Here is an 18,290-nt window from a genome sequence, read left to right as displayed (position 1 = left end):
TCTCAGGATGAACTAGAAGGAAGTCATTTAAAAGACCTGTCAGTGTTTCTCTTCTGTCAAGGACACTGTTTACAGTGGTGTCACAAGGGAAAAAGTGGACATTCACTGAGTCAAAATACTGCAGAAATTCTTTCTCTGTTGAAATCACTTCCTTGAGCTGCACTTTCCAAAATATCACAGCATTCTTCTTTGATGTTTGCCCATACTGACTCATAGCTTCTTTGCTTTCAGGAGTTTTCTCTCAAGGTATCTATCAGTAGTTCATAAATCAGGGGTGGGGGCAGAGGGTGGAGCAAAACTAGTTCTGTACCAGTTTCAGAGCATTGCTTTTTGCAGTGGAAAAATTTCCCTCACCAGAATCAAAGGGAGCCACCAAAAACCGGCTTCATCATAATCTTGGGAACAATCTGACTTTATTTTTTTAAATAACTTCATTAACTTTCGTCAAATTCAAACCAAAACGCTGTGGGAGAGTTAACTAAACTTAATTTCCTTTTGCAGTTTGCCTGAAAGTACTTTCTTTTAAGATGGTCTCAGCCACCAGATGCTATTCTCTTAAAGAAGCAAGTTCAACTCCAATTCCCATCCATACATCCCTCCCCACCCCACACCCACCCCCCAGGGTAGGGGTGGGCCTACGATTCTTAGGTAGCATAAGGTGCATTTTAAAACTGATTAATCCCTGATGGTCGTTGAAGGTATGTATGTATTCCTTCCTAGAATTCAGGCATTGCTTCAGTGGGGGGTTAGCGGAGATGGGGAACCACACAAAGCCGTCTTTTCAATTTTGTCCATCAACACACTCCTCAATATAAAGCTAATCCTCATAGAAAAGGATAGATCTACAAATTGTTGGGATTCCATGCCCACCCCTATCCATCTGTCATAGGCTTACTGGTTCTCAAACAAGGCGATGCCAGGTTGTAGAGGTGTATAAAAGTATAATCTCCATGTCCTTTAGATCAGAATTTGGAAACAAAAGCCGCACTCTGTAACTATTTCACATTAGAGAAAGCAAGTTTGTTATAATTCCCAGGAGGAAGTGTAGTCAATGTATCTGTTGTGCTTACAGGTTCCAAAGACAGCACACGCTACCCTGAGAGCTGAGGCCAGCTTACTCCTGCTTTAACTGATGCTGCATTTCTAAGTGACTGCCTCCCTCGTAACTCTGATAACTCAAACCAAATGTTCAGTGTTTTCAAAATATTGACCCAAATTCTAATTCTTAAAACTTGGGCAATTCACCTCTCGTTCAATAAATGTCTTCCGTTTCTAGAGAAGAACTCAACCACAAAGCAAAACAAAATAATCAATTTCCTACTTTCAGGTTTTAAAATGAGGAAGAGGAATATACAACCTCAATTTATAAAAAATTCACAAGCCAAGAAGTACTTAGGGAGTCCCTCCCTCACTCAAAGTACTTCCAGCTTATGCATGGGGTACTACAAACGGGAGACAGTATCTTGCCTTAAGGAACTGACTATAGAAAAAGAATGCACTCCCTGGGCTCCTCACATGAAAAACTAGTCATACGCCACCCATCAATACCAAATCAAGAATATTACCTTACAGCAATGCTAAATAATAAAATGTCCATGGTCAGCTCATGTATTCATTATCAGCGCTACAAAATTCCGTTTCGTCTAAGTTCCCACCCACCTCCTCTAGCAAAAAAAATAAAAATAAAATTTAAACAGTGCACAATGAAACTATGGTGGTTTGAACAAACTGAGCTATGACTCTTTAGGTCCAATGAGTCCAACAATCCAAATTAATTGTTTCAAGAGCACACAGATACTGTGTGTGACACCTAAGCACGATTTTACCACCCCAGGTTACACATCATAGATGATGGCTCAGTTTCACTTCAGACTACCAAGGGCAACTTGGCCCAGCTGTGAGGTTATCCGGAAACCCACAAATATCTGCAATCTGCTCCATATATTCATTCTCTCTTTGGATCTCAAAGGTTACCCTACTCTCCCACAAAGCATAATGTCTAAGTGAGCTTGGACCACATTCCAGATGTAACTGAAGAAAATGGACATTTACAACTTCTGAGATATACTCCCATTATGCAGGCTAAGAAAACAACACATATCATGGCCTTGTGGCTTTGTTCCTAGTTCAAGGGCATGTCTGAAAGCCAGGTAGCATGAAATATGTACAGTCCTCCTATTTCAATGGCTGGCAAGCTGAACTAGCACACTAATAACTCCGATTATTTACATCTTGGAACAAAGCACTCTTAGCAGAAACTGCTTTTTTGTACACTCATACTGAGGCCTTGCAACTTCCTTTTAACACCTCCCCTCAGCATTGAAGAGGCCGCCAGGAGTAAGGAAGCTCTGCAGAGCAGCTCACGCAAGTCAGGCACTGTTCTACCTGTGTATCCCCAGGCAAGAAACAGGCTGGCTGGGCCTCAGTTTCCTTAACTAACCTAACAGTGAAAATAAAACTACTTGCCTACTTAAGTGACTGAGAAGAGTAGTAATCCAATTAAGGTCACTGTGCCTGGCATACAACAGTGTCCAATTTAGCTATTAAATCATTTTATTCCTAATTAGTTTAAGGGCTCAGGCACCGAAATCACTCACACCTGGTCTCAAATCCCAGCTCTATATTACTGAGCTCTGTTAGATATTTACTGAATTTCTGAGATCAAGGTATCTTAATCTAAGGCTTTACGCCATGGACCCCTTTGGCAGTTAAATTTCAGTAAAGGTTAGCAAAAATGAAGATTCAACTTCTGTTTCTCATCCAAGTTTTGGCTCCAAGTTACTACTTGGCTCCAAGTTAAGAACGCCTTTTTGAAAACAATCAAGAAAATGGGGGCAGGGATTAAACCACTGAGTTGAGAGGATTAAATATACAAAGCAGGTAGCATACGCGGCGCTCTACCATGTTTCCCCAAAAATAAGACCTAGTCGGACCATCAGCTCTAATGTGTCTTTTGGAGCAAAAATTAATATAAGACCCAGTATTATTTTACTATAAGACTGGGTATAATATAATACTAGGTCTTATATTAATTTTTTGCTCCAAAAGACGTATTAGAGCTGATGGTCCAGCTAGTTCTTATTTTCAGGGAAACACGGTATATAGTCCTTTTACTTCCTAGAAAGTTATTATCTCTTAGTGAAAAATTGCAAAGTCTTATCCAGCCCAAACTTCAACATCAAAGCACCTATTTGTCTCAGTGATCCATCTGCATCTTCAGAAATGAAATGTGGTCAGCCTTCTAAGACATCCCCAAATCACTATACTACAAATATCAATTTGAAGAGGCCTCGTATTATTTTAAATATGTGACACTAAACTGCTTTTGAGTAAAACTAAAAGTTGAAAAAGATATATGTAGATACACATATCCATATATAAAAGATATATATAGAGATAGATATACATATACATGTACCCTAAGTTTCTCTTAGCACCAACTGCTGTCACAACGAAAATGAAATCACACAACGGTTTGAATTTTATAATAATCACTAGTGCCTTGTCACCAGTCTTTAACGCTCATTATAAAATAAGTAACAAACCATGAAAAGCCCGAGCTGGAGGTTCTGACCACAGCGTCCCTCTGACACCAACTGCAGTTCATTATCGTCTCCCCTTCACCTACCCCGTGCGTTCCCGGTCTCTGCCTACTCAGCAGATTCAAGCTGTGCCGTTTTATGTGGAATCGTACATTTGAGCAGTAAAATTCTCAATCACCAGGCAAATTCTCAACCACCGTCCCCAAGGTGAGCACATTTTGTTTCACATTAGCTGGTTTATAAAATTCTGCTTAAGACACCAGCCAAAACAAAACAAAACAAAACAAAACCTAGAGAAGCAAAAGGAGGTGCACAAAGAAACTAAATGAAAATTTGGGCAAAGGCGGACAAGTGAAATCAACTTAATTTCTGTTAACAATTATTTTTGAAAGAAGAAATTTCACTGTGATTCTAACTTGAACCCAATCCGTCTGCTCTCCTCTGTTGAAACTGTCTAGTGCGTCCTCCCAACTGTTTTTTATCTGACGTTCAATAATGAACCACCACATCGGGAATGATGAGAAAGCAATGACAAAGCTGCTTCCTGCCCGTCTTCTTCGCAGCACCCCAACCCTCCCCCCGCCCCGCCGCAACCTCCAACGCCCCCCGCCACTAACATATTTTAAAAGTTTTTCTCTGTGCCCGGCTTACCTTGACTGGGCTGCCATAATTCAGTTTCTAGAGCTCAGGGTCTTCTGTCCATGAGCGCCTTCCACCCGCGGCCCTTCTGCCAGCGCCGCGCTCACCATTTGCCGGGGCCGGGCGGGGACGGCTCCCCAGCGCGACTTCCCGAGGTTGCGGGACTACCTGCTCCAGAGCCCGGGCGTCCTCAGCGCAGCCTCGGGCTCCGAGCGTATTGGCTCGCACTAATCCTGATGGACATCCGGGCACTGGGGCCTCTGCAGGCGAACTACACTTTGGCCGCGCGGGGGAACATCGCGTCCGACTTCAGGGCGAGTGAGATCTCGCAGGGCGATTTCGGAGAAGGGACACGAAAGGGGCCCACGTTCAAAGCCCACCCCGGCGCACAGCTCCCTCCCAGCAGCACTAGAACTCGGGCCAGCGTCACAAGCGAAAAGAAATCGCCTTTCGGCTCACTTCAAGTCGTCCGAGTTTGCCGGAATACCCCTCCCCCGTCAAGAAAGTTCTGGTGGTACGGTCCGCCTCCTTAAATGGGCACGGCGCTCCGCCGGTCCGAGCCGAGGCTGCGCCGCGCGGGCGGGGGCCCGGCCGGATCGCGGACGCAGCCCCGCTCGGACGTTAGGCGCCCAGCCCCGCCTGCGGGCTCCCTGGCTCGCGCTCTCTTGCCAGGTTTCAACAATGTAGAAACACCGGAACACACGGTACCCGGCCGCTCGGAACTCCACCTCCAATTTGAATATTTGTTGAATATCAATATTTGTTGAATATTCAGTGCCCCAAGAGGCTGCACTGACTAAGGAATAAAACCACAACAGTAAACCACCTTCCCTACTTTTGATCATTCCGATGCTTACAGTCAGGAAATGTTAGCACACTTGTTTTTACTTGTTCGCTTTCAGTTTTGATTTCATTCTACACTGAGACAAATATTTACAAAACGCCCTCCCTTTTGGAGGGGGCAACATGCAGATCACAAAGGAAACTAACCCATTTTGGTTTTTGAAGTGATTGACAAAATTTTCAAAAATTAGAATACAAATCAACAGCATCGCAAGCAGCAGACGACATACAAACGATATCGCGTCCTACTAAGGAAAGGCATTTAAATTTCAACTATGCCTAAAGCTAAGCAGGAAAAAAACTTTCGATGGGTAGAAATAGAGGGAGGTTATACTTCAGCATTCAGGGGGCCAGGAAGGAGCGCACTGTAGCAGCTGGAAACTCTTAAATGAATACTGAATGAATGCCCGTCCTGTGGACTCCCCACTCTATCTAGAATCGTGACAATGTTGCCCATCTCACAAAGAGATACTCCAGACTGCACTGCTAAAAAGCCATGGAATACAGACATGTTGACGTCTGGCACAGAAAACACAAAGCTGGGGGGGTGGGGGTGGAAGGAAGGCCCAATGCATCTCTATCCTGGTTCTCAAAGTGGCATTAGTGGACTCCTGGGGGTCCCCAAGACTTTCCCAGGGGTCAAACTATTTTTAGAATAACACAAAGACAGTATTTGTCTTTTTCACTGTGCTGACATTTGCTTTTGTGGTGCAAAAGCAATTGTGGGGCAAGTGCTGGCGCCTTAGCACTAACCAAGACAGCGCAGCAAGTGGAACTAGTAGTAGTAGTCACCGCATTCTTCTTCACCACACTATTAGCAATAATTTTTTTTTAAAAAGCCAGTTTCCTTTAACGAAAGTCCTTAATGAAGCAAGCAGCCGGAATTACTACTTTGATTAAATCTTGACCCTTGAGGACAGGTCATTTTGATGTTCCTTATGACAAAATGGGAACACATGAAGCCCTCTGCTGCTGCAGACTGAAGTACAATGGGCGTCTAGAAGAAAAACACTTGTGGAATTGAATTGCAAGCTGCACGAGCTGTTTTTTCATGGACTACCATTTTTACTTGAAAGAACAATTGACAAACTGTGGTGGGTTATTCTGACTTGGGTATTTGGCAGTCATTTTCTCAAAAATGAACAAAGTGTGTCTGTTTCTTCAAGGAAAACAACCGACAGTATTTATTGCCAATGATAAAATTTGAGCTTTCAAGCATTTTGGAGAACTTTACAACTGCCACTGTGAGCTTGACAGCTTCCCAAACTTAAAGACTTTTCTGATGAGATAAGGACAGTAATGAATGTGATTTTAGAAGATCTGCGTTAGGTAGTGACCAATATTTTCTGAATCACCCATGAGTAAAAAAGATCCATTGAAAGTGCAAGATAAATCAATGGATTTTAATGTATCAAAGTTAAAAAAAAAAAGGCTCAATAATGTGATTTCAGATTCTACATTCCAACTAAGCTTTAAGAAACTATGACTTGTGATGGAGTTTGGGTATAATATCAAAAAAGGTATTAAAATACTCCTTCCTTTTATGTATGAAGCTGGATCTTCTTTATAGAGTTCAACCAAACCACCATTGCAACAGATTAAATACAGAAACAGATATGAGATGCTAGCTGTCTTCTACTAAGCTGGACAGCAAAGACTTTTGCATAAGTATAAATTAATGCCACTCCTCTTACTATTTTTTTCTATTTTGGAAAAAAATAATTTAAAAAGAAAAATAAATTTGGAGGCACAAAATTATCAATGTCATTTACTAATGTTTCCATCACGTCTCCATAATCATCATGGCTTCTCTTATATTAAAGGTAATATTATTGTACTATAGCTATTCCCACATAACCTCTTAGCATGTATATCAGCCTTGGCAAGATGTGGTCAAATCACCTAGGGCATGTGTTAAAAATAGACTCCAGAGCTGCTGAGTCAAAATCCTTATGGGGTGAGGTCCCAGGGATATGCATTTCAACAAATTCTCCAGCTAATATTTGTCTGCTTATAATGTGAGAACCACTTACTTAGAGCATACTTATTTAGAAAATAATGGTAAGAGCTTTGTGATTCAATATTGGTTTATAATCTCTCAATGATTTTAAGGATCATTGTTGGAAAGCATTTATTAATATTTTCACTGTTAAGCGATCTCTCTATCAGGCAATAAAATACTGTTGCACACATATATTCTTTGGCAATAGTAGAGTGATAAACCCTCAAGGAAACAAAGTATAAATTCAGGCAAAGGTCCACTCCCAAGAATTTTTTGCGTGCCATTTCCCCCCATTTTTCTCTTGCTGTTCTAAATATGAGCTATGATCATTTATGCTTCAAATAAATTGATACCAGACATATAAGTAAGCTGAAACAATATTTCATAATAGCATTCACTCAGAAATGTTTCACTTACCACAGGCTAGAAATTAACATCACTAATATTAAAATTGTATTTTTCCTCTGTGAACTGTGTCATTTGTCCTGGCATTAAGAATACAGCAAATATTTACACAAAAGGAAATATGGAATCAACAGCAGATCAGGATTACAACTGAGATTCCCTGGGCTCTCAAGATCGTTTGTAATGTAAATTACTGAGCGTAATATGAAACAGAAGTGGAATTACACTCGATTTGTAATAGATCTAAAAATACTAGAGAAAAGTGCAGGAGAAATTCTGTAACTGAATACTGTATGTGGCTGAAGAAGTACTGCAATACAAACATGGGCGTTATTATTTCCAAGTGTTTTGAAAACACCATTGTATCCGACCCACGGACTTGTTCAGCAGTGAAACTAAACAAAAAGACATTCTTAATGCTTTGGTAGCACAGAATTATTTGGCCTTCTGATGAAATTTGAGGATATAGGCCCACACACACAACATTTGTTCTACTTTGATGTGGTTCATGATCCCCTTGCAACCCACTTAGCGAGGACCTGAGGCTCTGTAACCTTCAGGTGAAGAATTCCTGGGCCCTAGAGGATGCACACACTGGACCAGCTAATAGACCCAAATTACCTGACAAATAAGGGGTAAGATCACCTGTCAATCTTCACTGCCCCTTTAACAACTTAAGACTGTACGTATTAGTAATTGCCCAGTACAATGAAGAATGTCTATCTAATGAAAATAGTAAAAGATGCTACATTATAGCAAAACATCATCTATACGCTAAAATAAACAAGTTTTTCTATACAATGAGAATATGCTAATGTAGTCTACATTTCTTGAATTTCATTAATCCTACAGTGATCACATATTCTAAAACCAACAAAGTAAGGTACACATTTTAATAAATGGGGCAGAATTTATAAGGTGAGTGGGACAGACGACTCTACCTGAAGCAGGTTCTTGAGTCACAAGAGTACCTACCTTTTTATTAGCTCTTTAAATTAATGAGCTTTACAAATCACTTGCACACATGTAGTGTAAACAATATATATAGCACATGTAACACATCTTAAGTACCATCACAAATGTGCACTAGATATTGTTATCCAAGAATGAAAACAGAACAATCGTTTAAGTGCTCCATCGTTTATGTGGCAAAATACGGACAGACATACATTTAAAAATATATATTCACATTCTAAAATTTTTTTCTAAAAGATAGAAGGCAAAAATATTTCTAACTAACCTTAATTTTTTTAAAAAAAATGTAAACAGGTTGCCTTAATCAGAGCTACAAACTACCTCATCCAACGATACCATGTACCATAATGATCATTCAATGATTCTACTCCTTAGTAGCATTTTTGGTCTAAAAGATACATACTTCAAATCTCCTCACTAGGAATTGCCACTTCATTTCAATGGAATGTTGTTTAATGAGGACAGTACAAAAAATCACTTCATCAAGAGAAGAGTACTCAAGGTTGCCACTGAAAGATCTCAAATAAATCAGACACAGGAAAAGGGAGGAAAGACAAAAGAGGAGAAAAAAAGTTGAATACTCATGGAAGGGAAAGAAAGCAGGGGAAACTGTGTAATAAGCATTGCTGGAAATTAACTGGCTCCCCCCCCCCCTTCATCTGGGACCTCAACACTCAACACAAAGCAGTCCCAAGAAAGTTCTCTTCTTCCCCAGACAATGTTCCAATGCTTCACTCCATACCTCTCAGATCCTCGACCGTGGTCTTCGAAATGGTGGTACATGGAAATTCTCAAGAAGTATGAGGACAAAGGATTTTGGAAATCAAAAATCTATTTCCAGGTTCTTGATTTCCAATGGCCCTTTTTCCTAAAATGAGGATCCAGGCTTTCCTTTCACTTCTCACTTGCCTTTCCCTTCTTGAACAAGAAAGCAAGCTTCTCACCTCTCCCAAATCAATCTTAAAAGGGTAAATTGCTACAGGCTGTAACTACCTCTATGGCCCCAAAGGAACAGTTAGTTCTGTGTAGGAGGAGAGTCCCTGTGCTCAAATCAGGAAATAGGAATGGTGGCTTCTCATTAAAGACATCCAGGTAACCCCATGCCTTGAGATGGATAGGGCCATTAGAAGGCAGATTTTCTCTGAAACAACTCAGCTGATAGGTCTGAGAATGAAGACTTGAAGTTTTTCAACATTCTGTTGGGGGTACACAAGCACAATGTTTAAGACTACTGTCCAACTTCACCGCTTTCTTCACTGAACGAGTGTCTTTTTCTCTGCTTCTGGGCTACACTTTTCTGTATCTACTTCTATTTGTACACTGACAAAACGTCCCTTATTACCCTCCTCTGCTCATCTGTACCAATAACATATTCTCTGCCTATAAACAAGCTTGTTTCCTCGACCTCGCATTCTCTCTCTCTCTCTCTCTCTCTCTCTCTCTAAACATTTTTTTTGAATATTTTTAGATTTACAGAAAATGGTGTGTGCAAAGAATTCCCATATACTTCCCCAGCCAATTTCTCCATTTTCACATCTTATAATACAATTTGTCATTTGTCACACTAAAAAATCAATATAGTATATATATATTACTATGAACTGAACTCCAGACTCTTTTTAATTTCTTCAGTTTTTCTATTAATGTCCTTTCTGTTCCAAGATCCAATTCAGGGCATCACACATTGCAGTGTCTACGACCGTTTCTCAGTCTTGTTTTTCAGGACCTCGAGTTTTGAGTTCAAGCCATGTAACATGTAAAATGTTACCCTATCTGGGTTTGTGTGATGTTTTTCCTTTCAAGGGAGGGAGGGAATTACACTTCACCTGTAGGGTGGTGATATTTATATATATATTATTCAGAATTCTTCTGTAAGAAAGATTTCCCTCTTCTCCATTTATTCATTTAGTCAGTCACCTATTTAACTCAGTATGGACTCATGAATATTTATTTTATACTATGGATTATAATCAATACTACATGACTTATTTTGTTGCTCAAGTTGTGCCTGCCTGGCCATTGGGAGCTCTTTCAGGTTAGCTCCTAGTCTCTTTGATTTACTCCCATCTTCTTGCCTTTGACTTGTCTCTTAAACACTTGCTCAGTTTATGATACTACAAGCTGCTCCAGTCTCATCTTCTATTTTCTCTACCCCAGTTCTAGAATCAGCCACTTCTTCCACTTACCAGTGTCCTCTCCTTGAAAGCTACTTCCCAATCTCCTTCTGCCATCACACCTGAACTTTCTGAACAAAAATTAGTCTGCTTCCTTTGGGATGCCAGCCAGTGACCACCTTCCTTGAAGTTCTCCTCTGTGAACTTGTAGGATACCACTCTATTTGGGGAGCAATTCATTTTATTTTATAATTCTTTCTGCTCACACATCCAGGATCCAATATAAAACGCTAGAAAACTTCAGTTACCTCTTAGTCTAAATACTATCCCAAACAAACAATATCATCAGTGACTCTCCAAAAGCGTCACTCCAGCCTAAACCTCTCTCCACAACTCCTGGTTTGTTCTTTGCAGCTGCCCCAAAACTCTTTCCTGGGAAAATACATTTGGGCAGTTGTCTACAATGGATCATTCTCTGAGTGAAAGTGAATCACACTAGAAATGCCAAGAGACAGCTATCATTCAGCCTGCACTACTGCTTGGGCCCACAACGGGTGGTTTCTCCATAAAGGAAGGAGAGCAGATCTTCACCAAAGACGATGGGAAAGGACCAGAGAGGAGGAAAGTGTTTAGTTGGTTGCATTCTTGGGAAAAAAATCTGAACGCAAAATTCAAAGAGGGATTCCCATTAGCAAATCAGGAGGGACTTGTGTAACATAAAATTTAAAATTTTTCTTTTCTTTATAATGTTTTTTTTTAAAACTGTAATAATCAGCAATAAAACCCTTGAAATTAGATCTGTCTCCTGGGGTTTTAGACTAGCAAAGCCCAGTGAGTACGCACAATAACGGGTACGCAGGGAGTGTGCAATAGTCACGCCTATAAGAAGGCAAGTAGGTGAGGGAGACACTGTCAGCCTGAGAAATGGACCCAAGCCCAGCAAGGCCAGAATTAATCTACTGGCCCCCAGTCCAACCCAGTCCTCTCCACTTGGTCCCTTGGTTACCTACCCGTCACCCACACTAAAGATCACACACACTGCTTTTCCTGGCTCTCTCTCCACATGTAATTACCACCAAAATCCTGGAGAGCACTTGAGATAGTAAAAGTGTAGGGGTGCAGAGGGTTTCACTTTAAATTTTTTTGAATTTATACAACCAGTCCCTAATTACTTTTTCTACCCCTGGGTTGAATATGCTTTCACCCTCCTGTTTCACAGAAATATTTAATGACATGGAGAGATATAATACAGTGTAAGGCTTTAAAAAAAAACACGCTGTTTCAACACAGTGCATTTGGTATGATTCCACTTCATCAAAATTGAATTAAATATGCATGTTTAAAAGATTGGCTGAGCCTCTGTATCAAAATGCTAGTCGTAGATATTCCTGGCTAGAAGGATCAGATGACTTACCTTGTTCTGGGCATTTAAAATGTTTCTAAATATTATAAAATGAACACATACCTGTTTTTTGTAGTGATACATGTCGACGGAAAACATCCAGCCTAAGAGAAAGCTTTATTTGAGCCAAACTGACAATTGCCGGGAAGTAAAGTCTCAACGGATTGAGAAAATGCTCCGCGAAATGGCGGTTTGCAGCTTATTTCAGACATAAAATCAAAGGAGGAAGGTTATATGAAATCCATTGGTGACAGATTAAGGGGGTGGGAGAAAGCAAGCCGGGAAACCTCTGGGATTGGATAAAAGTAAATTGGAGAGACAGGTACTTCTTTTACATAGGTGGGTGCAGGACAGTTAACAGTTCCCTTTTTACAGCTTATAGAGATGGTAATCAGGAGACAAGCATAATAATGAGGAATTTTGCAGTTCCCAGTTCTGGTCTGGAAAAAGGATTACTGACATTCCAAAGATGTTATCTTAGGTGCAAAAAGACAACAGACAGGCCCACTTAAAGGCACAGATTAACTTTATGAAGGAAACTAAAGATGTGACTTCTCAACATGGGCCACCAAGTTATGAAAATTTTTATGCTCATGCCATCTTACGTGGTTATTTTCAATCTCCTGAGCTTGTCAGGTTTAATATGTAGCCCCTTTCCCATCCACATACACAAAAAAGAAAGAAAAATCAGAATTATTGTAAAAAACGAACTACAGTCACGCACTGCTTAACGATGGAGATACGTTCTGAGAAATGTGTCTTTAGGCAATTTCTTCATTGTGCGAACATCAGAGAGAGCACTTACACAAACCTACATGGACTAGCCTTTCACACACCCAGGCTGTAGGACGCAGCCTACTGCTCCTAGGCGACGAGCCTGTACAGCATGTCACTGTGCAAAACAGCACGCTATTAAACCAAGCACGAGAGAAAATGATGCAATCAAGAGACGTGGTAAACACAACGAGATGTGTGAGCCTGTTGTCATCATAAGAGCCTACAGTTTTACAGCAAACATTTTTTATAAGTAGAAAGAGTACACTCAAAAAAATAATGATAAAAGGTACAGTAAATACATAAGCCAATAACATACTCATTTATTATAATTATCAAGTATTCCGCACTGTATATACTGGCATGTACTATACTTCTACATGGCAGCACAGTAGGCTTGTTTATACACCAACATCACCACAAACATGTGAGTAATGCACTGCATTACCATGTTTTGATGGCTATGTCACTAGACAATAGGAACTTTTCAGCTCCATTATTATCTTATGGGACCACCATGGTTTGTCATTATGCTGCATATGATGGTATAATAAAATCTTAGCTCCAGAAAGAAGACAGAGGTCATCTAATCCATGCAAGAATACTTTTCATCTATCTAGACTGGCCTGTTTGCCTAGCTCTGACATCTGTTGTAATTACAAGGCAGCCCCTTCCATTGCTCACAAGTGAACAAACACTAGAAAGTTCTGTACTCCAGAACTTTGCTAAAATTGGCTTAATCCAAGCTAAGATTGGCTTTCCTGTAACCCTCATCCATTGGTTCTACTCCTGCCCTCTTGATTCTAATAGAGCCGTCTAGCTTTCTTCTGCTTACTGTTTAGTGATGTATCTTATTCTGTCCTTTCCCTTATCCCTATGTAAGTTTTTACATTTAAAATGCATTTATTGTAAACGGATTATCGTGTTGGGTAAAAACCCAGTCTGCTGGATCTCTGCCTTGTAATTGAAATGTTTAGTCATTTATTTTAATTACTGATATGGTTGGGTTTAAGTTCTACCAACTTGTTATTTGTATTCCATTTATCCCTTTTACGATTTTGATTCCTGTGTTATTCCTTTCCTTCATTTTTTTTGCAAATTTTCAGGGGCCACCCAAACCTACACAATCAGAAACTGTGGGCGGAGTCCACCAATTAATTTCAATAAACCCTCCAGGTGATTTTGTTTTACACTAAAATTTAGAAACCAGGCGGGCCTGGTGGCTCAGGTGGTTGGAACTCGGAGCTCCTGAGGCTGAGGTCGCCGGTTCAATTCCCACATGGGCCAGTGAGCTGCACCCTCTGCAGCTGGGATTATGAATGGTGGCTCTCCCTGGAGCTGGGTTGCCATGAGCAGCCGGAAGTTGGCGTGGGCTGCCATGGGCTATCGTGTTGAGCAGCTGGTGGCCAGCGTGAGTGGCCGGCAGCCAGCATGAGTGGCTGGCAGTTGGCAACAACTGCCTTGGGCTGCTGTGAGCGGCTGACCAACAACCTGCGACCAACTGCCTCAGCCAGGAGGAGCGCAAGGCTCTTAATACCAGCATGGGCCAGGGAGCTGTGTCCTACACAACTAGACTGAGAAACAACGGCTTGAACCACAGTGGGGGTGGCAGGGGAGGTGGAAGAAAGCGGGGGCGGGGGGGGAATTAGAAACCATTGCTCTAGGACTAACTTAACTTACCAAATTCTATTTAGAGTCAATATTGTACCAATTCACAGCTGACACTTCCATCCTCTAATACCTTTTTGAAATTAAAAATAATCATAAAATCTTCCTTTCTTTCTAGAACCACCTACTATTCTCTTATTTTGGGTTCTTCATATATCACCATGCTGTTTTTTCCATAACTTAGTAAGAATTATTTATCTTGCCAACTCTCTGTCCTCATTCAGCTTTCAACACTACCATCAGAATATAGAATACATTGTTTCTAAAATACTCACCAGATATTAGTCTCTTACCAAAAACAAGAAAGACAGAGGAAGGAAGGAAAGCAGGAAGGAAGGAAGGAAGGAAGGAAGGAAGGAAGGAAGGAAGGAAGGAAGGAAGGAAGGAAGGAAGGAAAAGGAGGGAAGGAGGGAGAAAATGTGCATTCCCTGCTGCCTCCAGGATGAAGACTTCCTACAGGGGCATCCAACACTCTTCCCAACTTGGCCCAACTTCAATCGCCTTCTCCTCCACTATCTCCTACCCACCCCATCACCACACACACCCTCCAGCCAGACACTTCTCTCATGCCACCCATCTCTGCACAGAATATTTGCTCTTTGTTGGAATATCATTTCCCCTCTTCTCAAACTGGAGACCCCCCTACTATTATTCAAACCCCGACCGACTGATGGCAGCTCTCTTCAGAAGCATTCTCCGATATCTTACCCTTCACTCTTCACCTACCATGAGCTCTGCGGTAAGTAGAGAGTGAAGGTAGCACTGGATTAAGGGAATGTTTGCTTGTTTGCACAGGAAGGCGGCCAAAAGATAATGCAGCTAAAAGATAATTACTGATACAAAGAACTGTGAAGACTGCTGCTAGAGTTGCAGCTGGCAAGACTTCCTCCTACATATGACTTCAAGAGAAATAGCTGTCCCCAAACCAGCACAATCTAAGGAGTTCTCATTATGTAATTAATGCACTCTGAGCTGGGTCCACACATGCAGCAAGCAGAGGTCAGTGCACTATTTTCAACATTTCAGAAAGTGCAAAAAATCACATATTTGCCCATGGAAAGTGTATGAAGGCCTCTGCTTTGGGCCTTTCTGGAGCTTATGCCAGCTCAGTGTGGTAACACCAGTTAGCGCACGCGGATCAGGAAGTCGAACCGGCAACTGCTTGTGGTTTGATTCATTTAAAAGTAGGAAAACAAAGTTGTTTAAATGTAGTTTGCTTAGTAGAGGGACTTTTTCAAAACATGGGGTCCAAACAAGAAGGGGAAAATAACAATTAAAAATAAATAAATAAATAAATAATAATTGAAGACAAACACACAGAGGACATTGCTTTGAAGACAGGCCCTTGCCCGTGGATGTGCACGAATGAAAGTAATTCAGATCCTTCAGATTGTGCAGTGGGGTTCATATCTTCGCCTACACAGGAGAATCACCTGGGGAAATTTATAAACTCCCGACACTCAGGCCACATGCCAGGCCAATTAAGCCCATGTAGCAGTGTTTTCAAATATCCTCAGATGATTTAACGTGCAGTCAGGTTGGAGAACCTCTGCTTTTGCTTTGTTCCTCCAGGTGAAAGCCACGGGGCAGCAGCCACCCTCCAAGGGAGGCTTGTTAGAAATGCAGAAGCTCAGGTTCCGTTCTACAGCCACCAAAATCAGAATCGGCATTTTCACAAAATGCCTACATGACTCCTATGCCCATTAAAGCCTGAGAAGCACTGCATTATAAACACACAGACCACTTAAGAATTCCTTCAAGTCTCAAAGACAAGTGACCATTCTCCACCACCACCTCCCCATAGCCATCCTAAAATATTACTCTCTAAACGATGTTTGGTGCAGCCCTCTATATGTTGGGGGGCTTTTCCATCCCTTCAAGCTACCCTCAAAATTTCCAGAATACACATAAGAAAAGGGGAAGGATTTGGGCCGGGCCGGTGGCTCAGGCGGTTAGAGCTCCATGCTCCTAACTTCGAAGGCTGCAGGTTCGATTCCCACATGGGCCAGTGGGCTCTCAACCACAAGGTTGCCAGTTCAATTCCTCGACTCCCGCAAGGCATGGTGGGCTCTGCCCCCTGCAACTAAAATTGAACACGGCACCTTGAGCTGAGCTGCCGCTGAGCTCCCGGATGGCTCAGTTGGTTGGAGTGTGTCCTCTCAACCACAAGGTTGCCGGTTCGACTCCCACAAGGGATGGTGGGCTGTGACCCCTGCAACTAGCAACGGCAACTGGACCTGGAGCCGAGCTGCGCCCTCCACAACTAAGACTGAAAGGACAACAACTTGAAGCTGAACAGAACCCTCCACAACTAAGATTGAAAGGACAACAACTTGACTTGCAACAACTTGACTTGGAGAAAAAGTCCTGGAAGTGCACACTGTTCCCCAATAAAGTCCTGTTCCCCTTCTCCAATTAAAAAAAAAAAGGAAAAGAAAAAAGAAAAGGGGAAGGATTTAAGAGCTGGAAGAGAGGAGATATTTCCCAGCCTTCACAGGGATGCTTTTTCCTTTTGTGGGAAAAAAAAGAAAATCACATCCGAATGTACAGACAAGCCACAATGATCAGTAAATTTCAGCATATAAGTTACACTAAGATCTGGTCTCCCCACATATAAAAGAGGTTATGTTAACTATTAACAATTTCTGTGATACCCAGGCCTGTCCTAAATGGGCCATTTTTATTCCTAGCAAATATTTGAGTCCAAACATTTCAAAACCTAATTTGGGGTACTAATTTTACATTCCACTGGAGGACTGAGGATCTCCTCTAAAAAGATCAGGGGACTTTTATTTGTGGTTTATGTGTTGTGAGGTTTGCTTCCTATCTAGGTCACAACGCAAAAAAGATTACCATGAAATCAAATCAACATTTATTAAGTACCTATTATGTCTAAAGCCCTGTGCAATCCTACAGGAGAGAATTTTGTCTTCTAAGTACTTACTCAGAGAAAGGGCTATTCCACTTTCCAAATCCTAAATATCTTGAACATATAACTCATCTACAGAAGAAAAAGTTGATTAATAGCCAATTAAAACTTTTCATGATCTAGGATCTATAAATTATTGAACTTATTGAATAATTCATTTTCAGCATTATGTTTAAGGATTCATTTAATAAAATTACAGCCCATTTTAGTTCACAGAATGTATTGCCTAGTTCTCAGAAAGGAGGGACTTCCCCAGATAATCCAATTAGTAATCATCCATTTCAAACTGACAGTTCCCAAGGTGACAACTCTCATCCAGGAATGCTGCACCCAGATGACAGACTTGTTAGTGCCCTTAACACCTCAAAGCAGGCTGGCCTCTTGCCTTAAAATGCTTAACACCTGAATGGGCCCCTACATTGTCACTTGGAAATTCCCAGAGAGATCACTTTCCCCCAAATATGATAATGTTGCCTCGTACTCAAGTTCCCTTTAGTAAAAGTCATAGATGTCAAGGCCTGGCCTGTGAGGAGCTGGGAATCACCTTGTGAGTGATATGAATTGTGCACTTCTGCTGGACGCCCCTAATATACTGGCCCTGTTCTAAGTGCTTTGTTTGTATTAAATTAATCCCCACCGCAATCCTTTAAGCCAAGTACAGTGTTACCATCCCTGTTTATAGATAAGGGAAAAGCCCATGAAGTTGGATACATTTCTCGGAGGCGTACTGCTGGTGGTAAGTGTTGGGACTGAGCTCTATGACCAGAGTTGTTCTCTCGATCACTAAGCCGGGCAGCCTCGCCTTTCTGCAGAAGCTGCTGCTGTCACGCGCTTGAGAAAACAGTCCTAAGACTGCTTACACAGTCATTTAGAAAATCATTTCCCCTGATATCTAGCTTTGTTTCATCCTAGCACTCCCCAATTTGACACTACCTTTGAGCTCAGCTAGCTGGCTTCTGCAAAAGGCAAACAGGGATGTGTCATAGCTGGTTGGTTT

The 18,290-nt window shown here is 41.4% G+C and overlaps 1 protein-coding gene across 10 annotated transcripts in view; it reads right to left on the bottom strand.

The window, feature by feature from the left end:
- The window catches only part of AFF1 (ALF transcription elongation factor 1), a 178,528-nt gene that overhangs the window by 116,633 nt on the left and 43,605 nt on the right, over positions 1–18,290 (bottom strand). The window contains exon 1 of one of the 10 annotated variants that reach the window (XM_074323827.2): positions 4,194–4,847. The exons of 8 other annotated variants lie outside the window; for them this stretch is intronic. In XM_074323827.2, coding sequence (XP_074179928.1) covers positions 4,194–4,210 — 17 coding nt within the window. In that variant the 5' untranslated portion in view covers positions 4,211–4,847. Of the gene's footprint in view, positions 1–4,193; positions 4,848–18,290 lie in introns of those variants that run through there. One more of the 10 variants, XM_019731264.3, reaches the window with a different exon arrangement.

This window comes from Rhinolophus sinicus, chromosome 1 (assembly GCF_057876585.1).
Source record: "Rhinolophus sinicus isolate RSI-liver-muscle chromosome 1, RSI-T2T, whole genome shotgun sequence".
In the NCBI taxonomy this organism is placed as follows: domain Eukaryota; kingdom Metazoa; phylum Chordata; class Mammalia; order Chiroptera; family Rhinolophidae; genus Rhinolophus; species Rhinolophus sinicus.
This window is presented reverse-complemented; position numbering and strand designations above follow the sequence as displayed.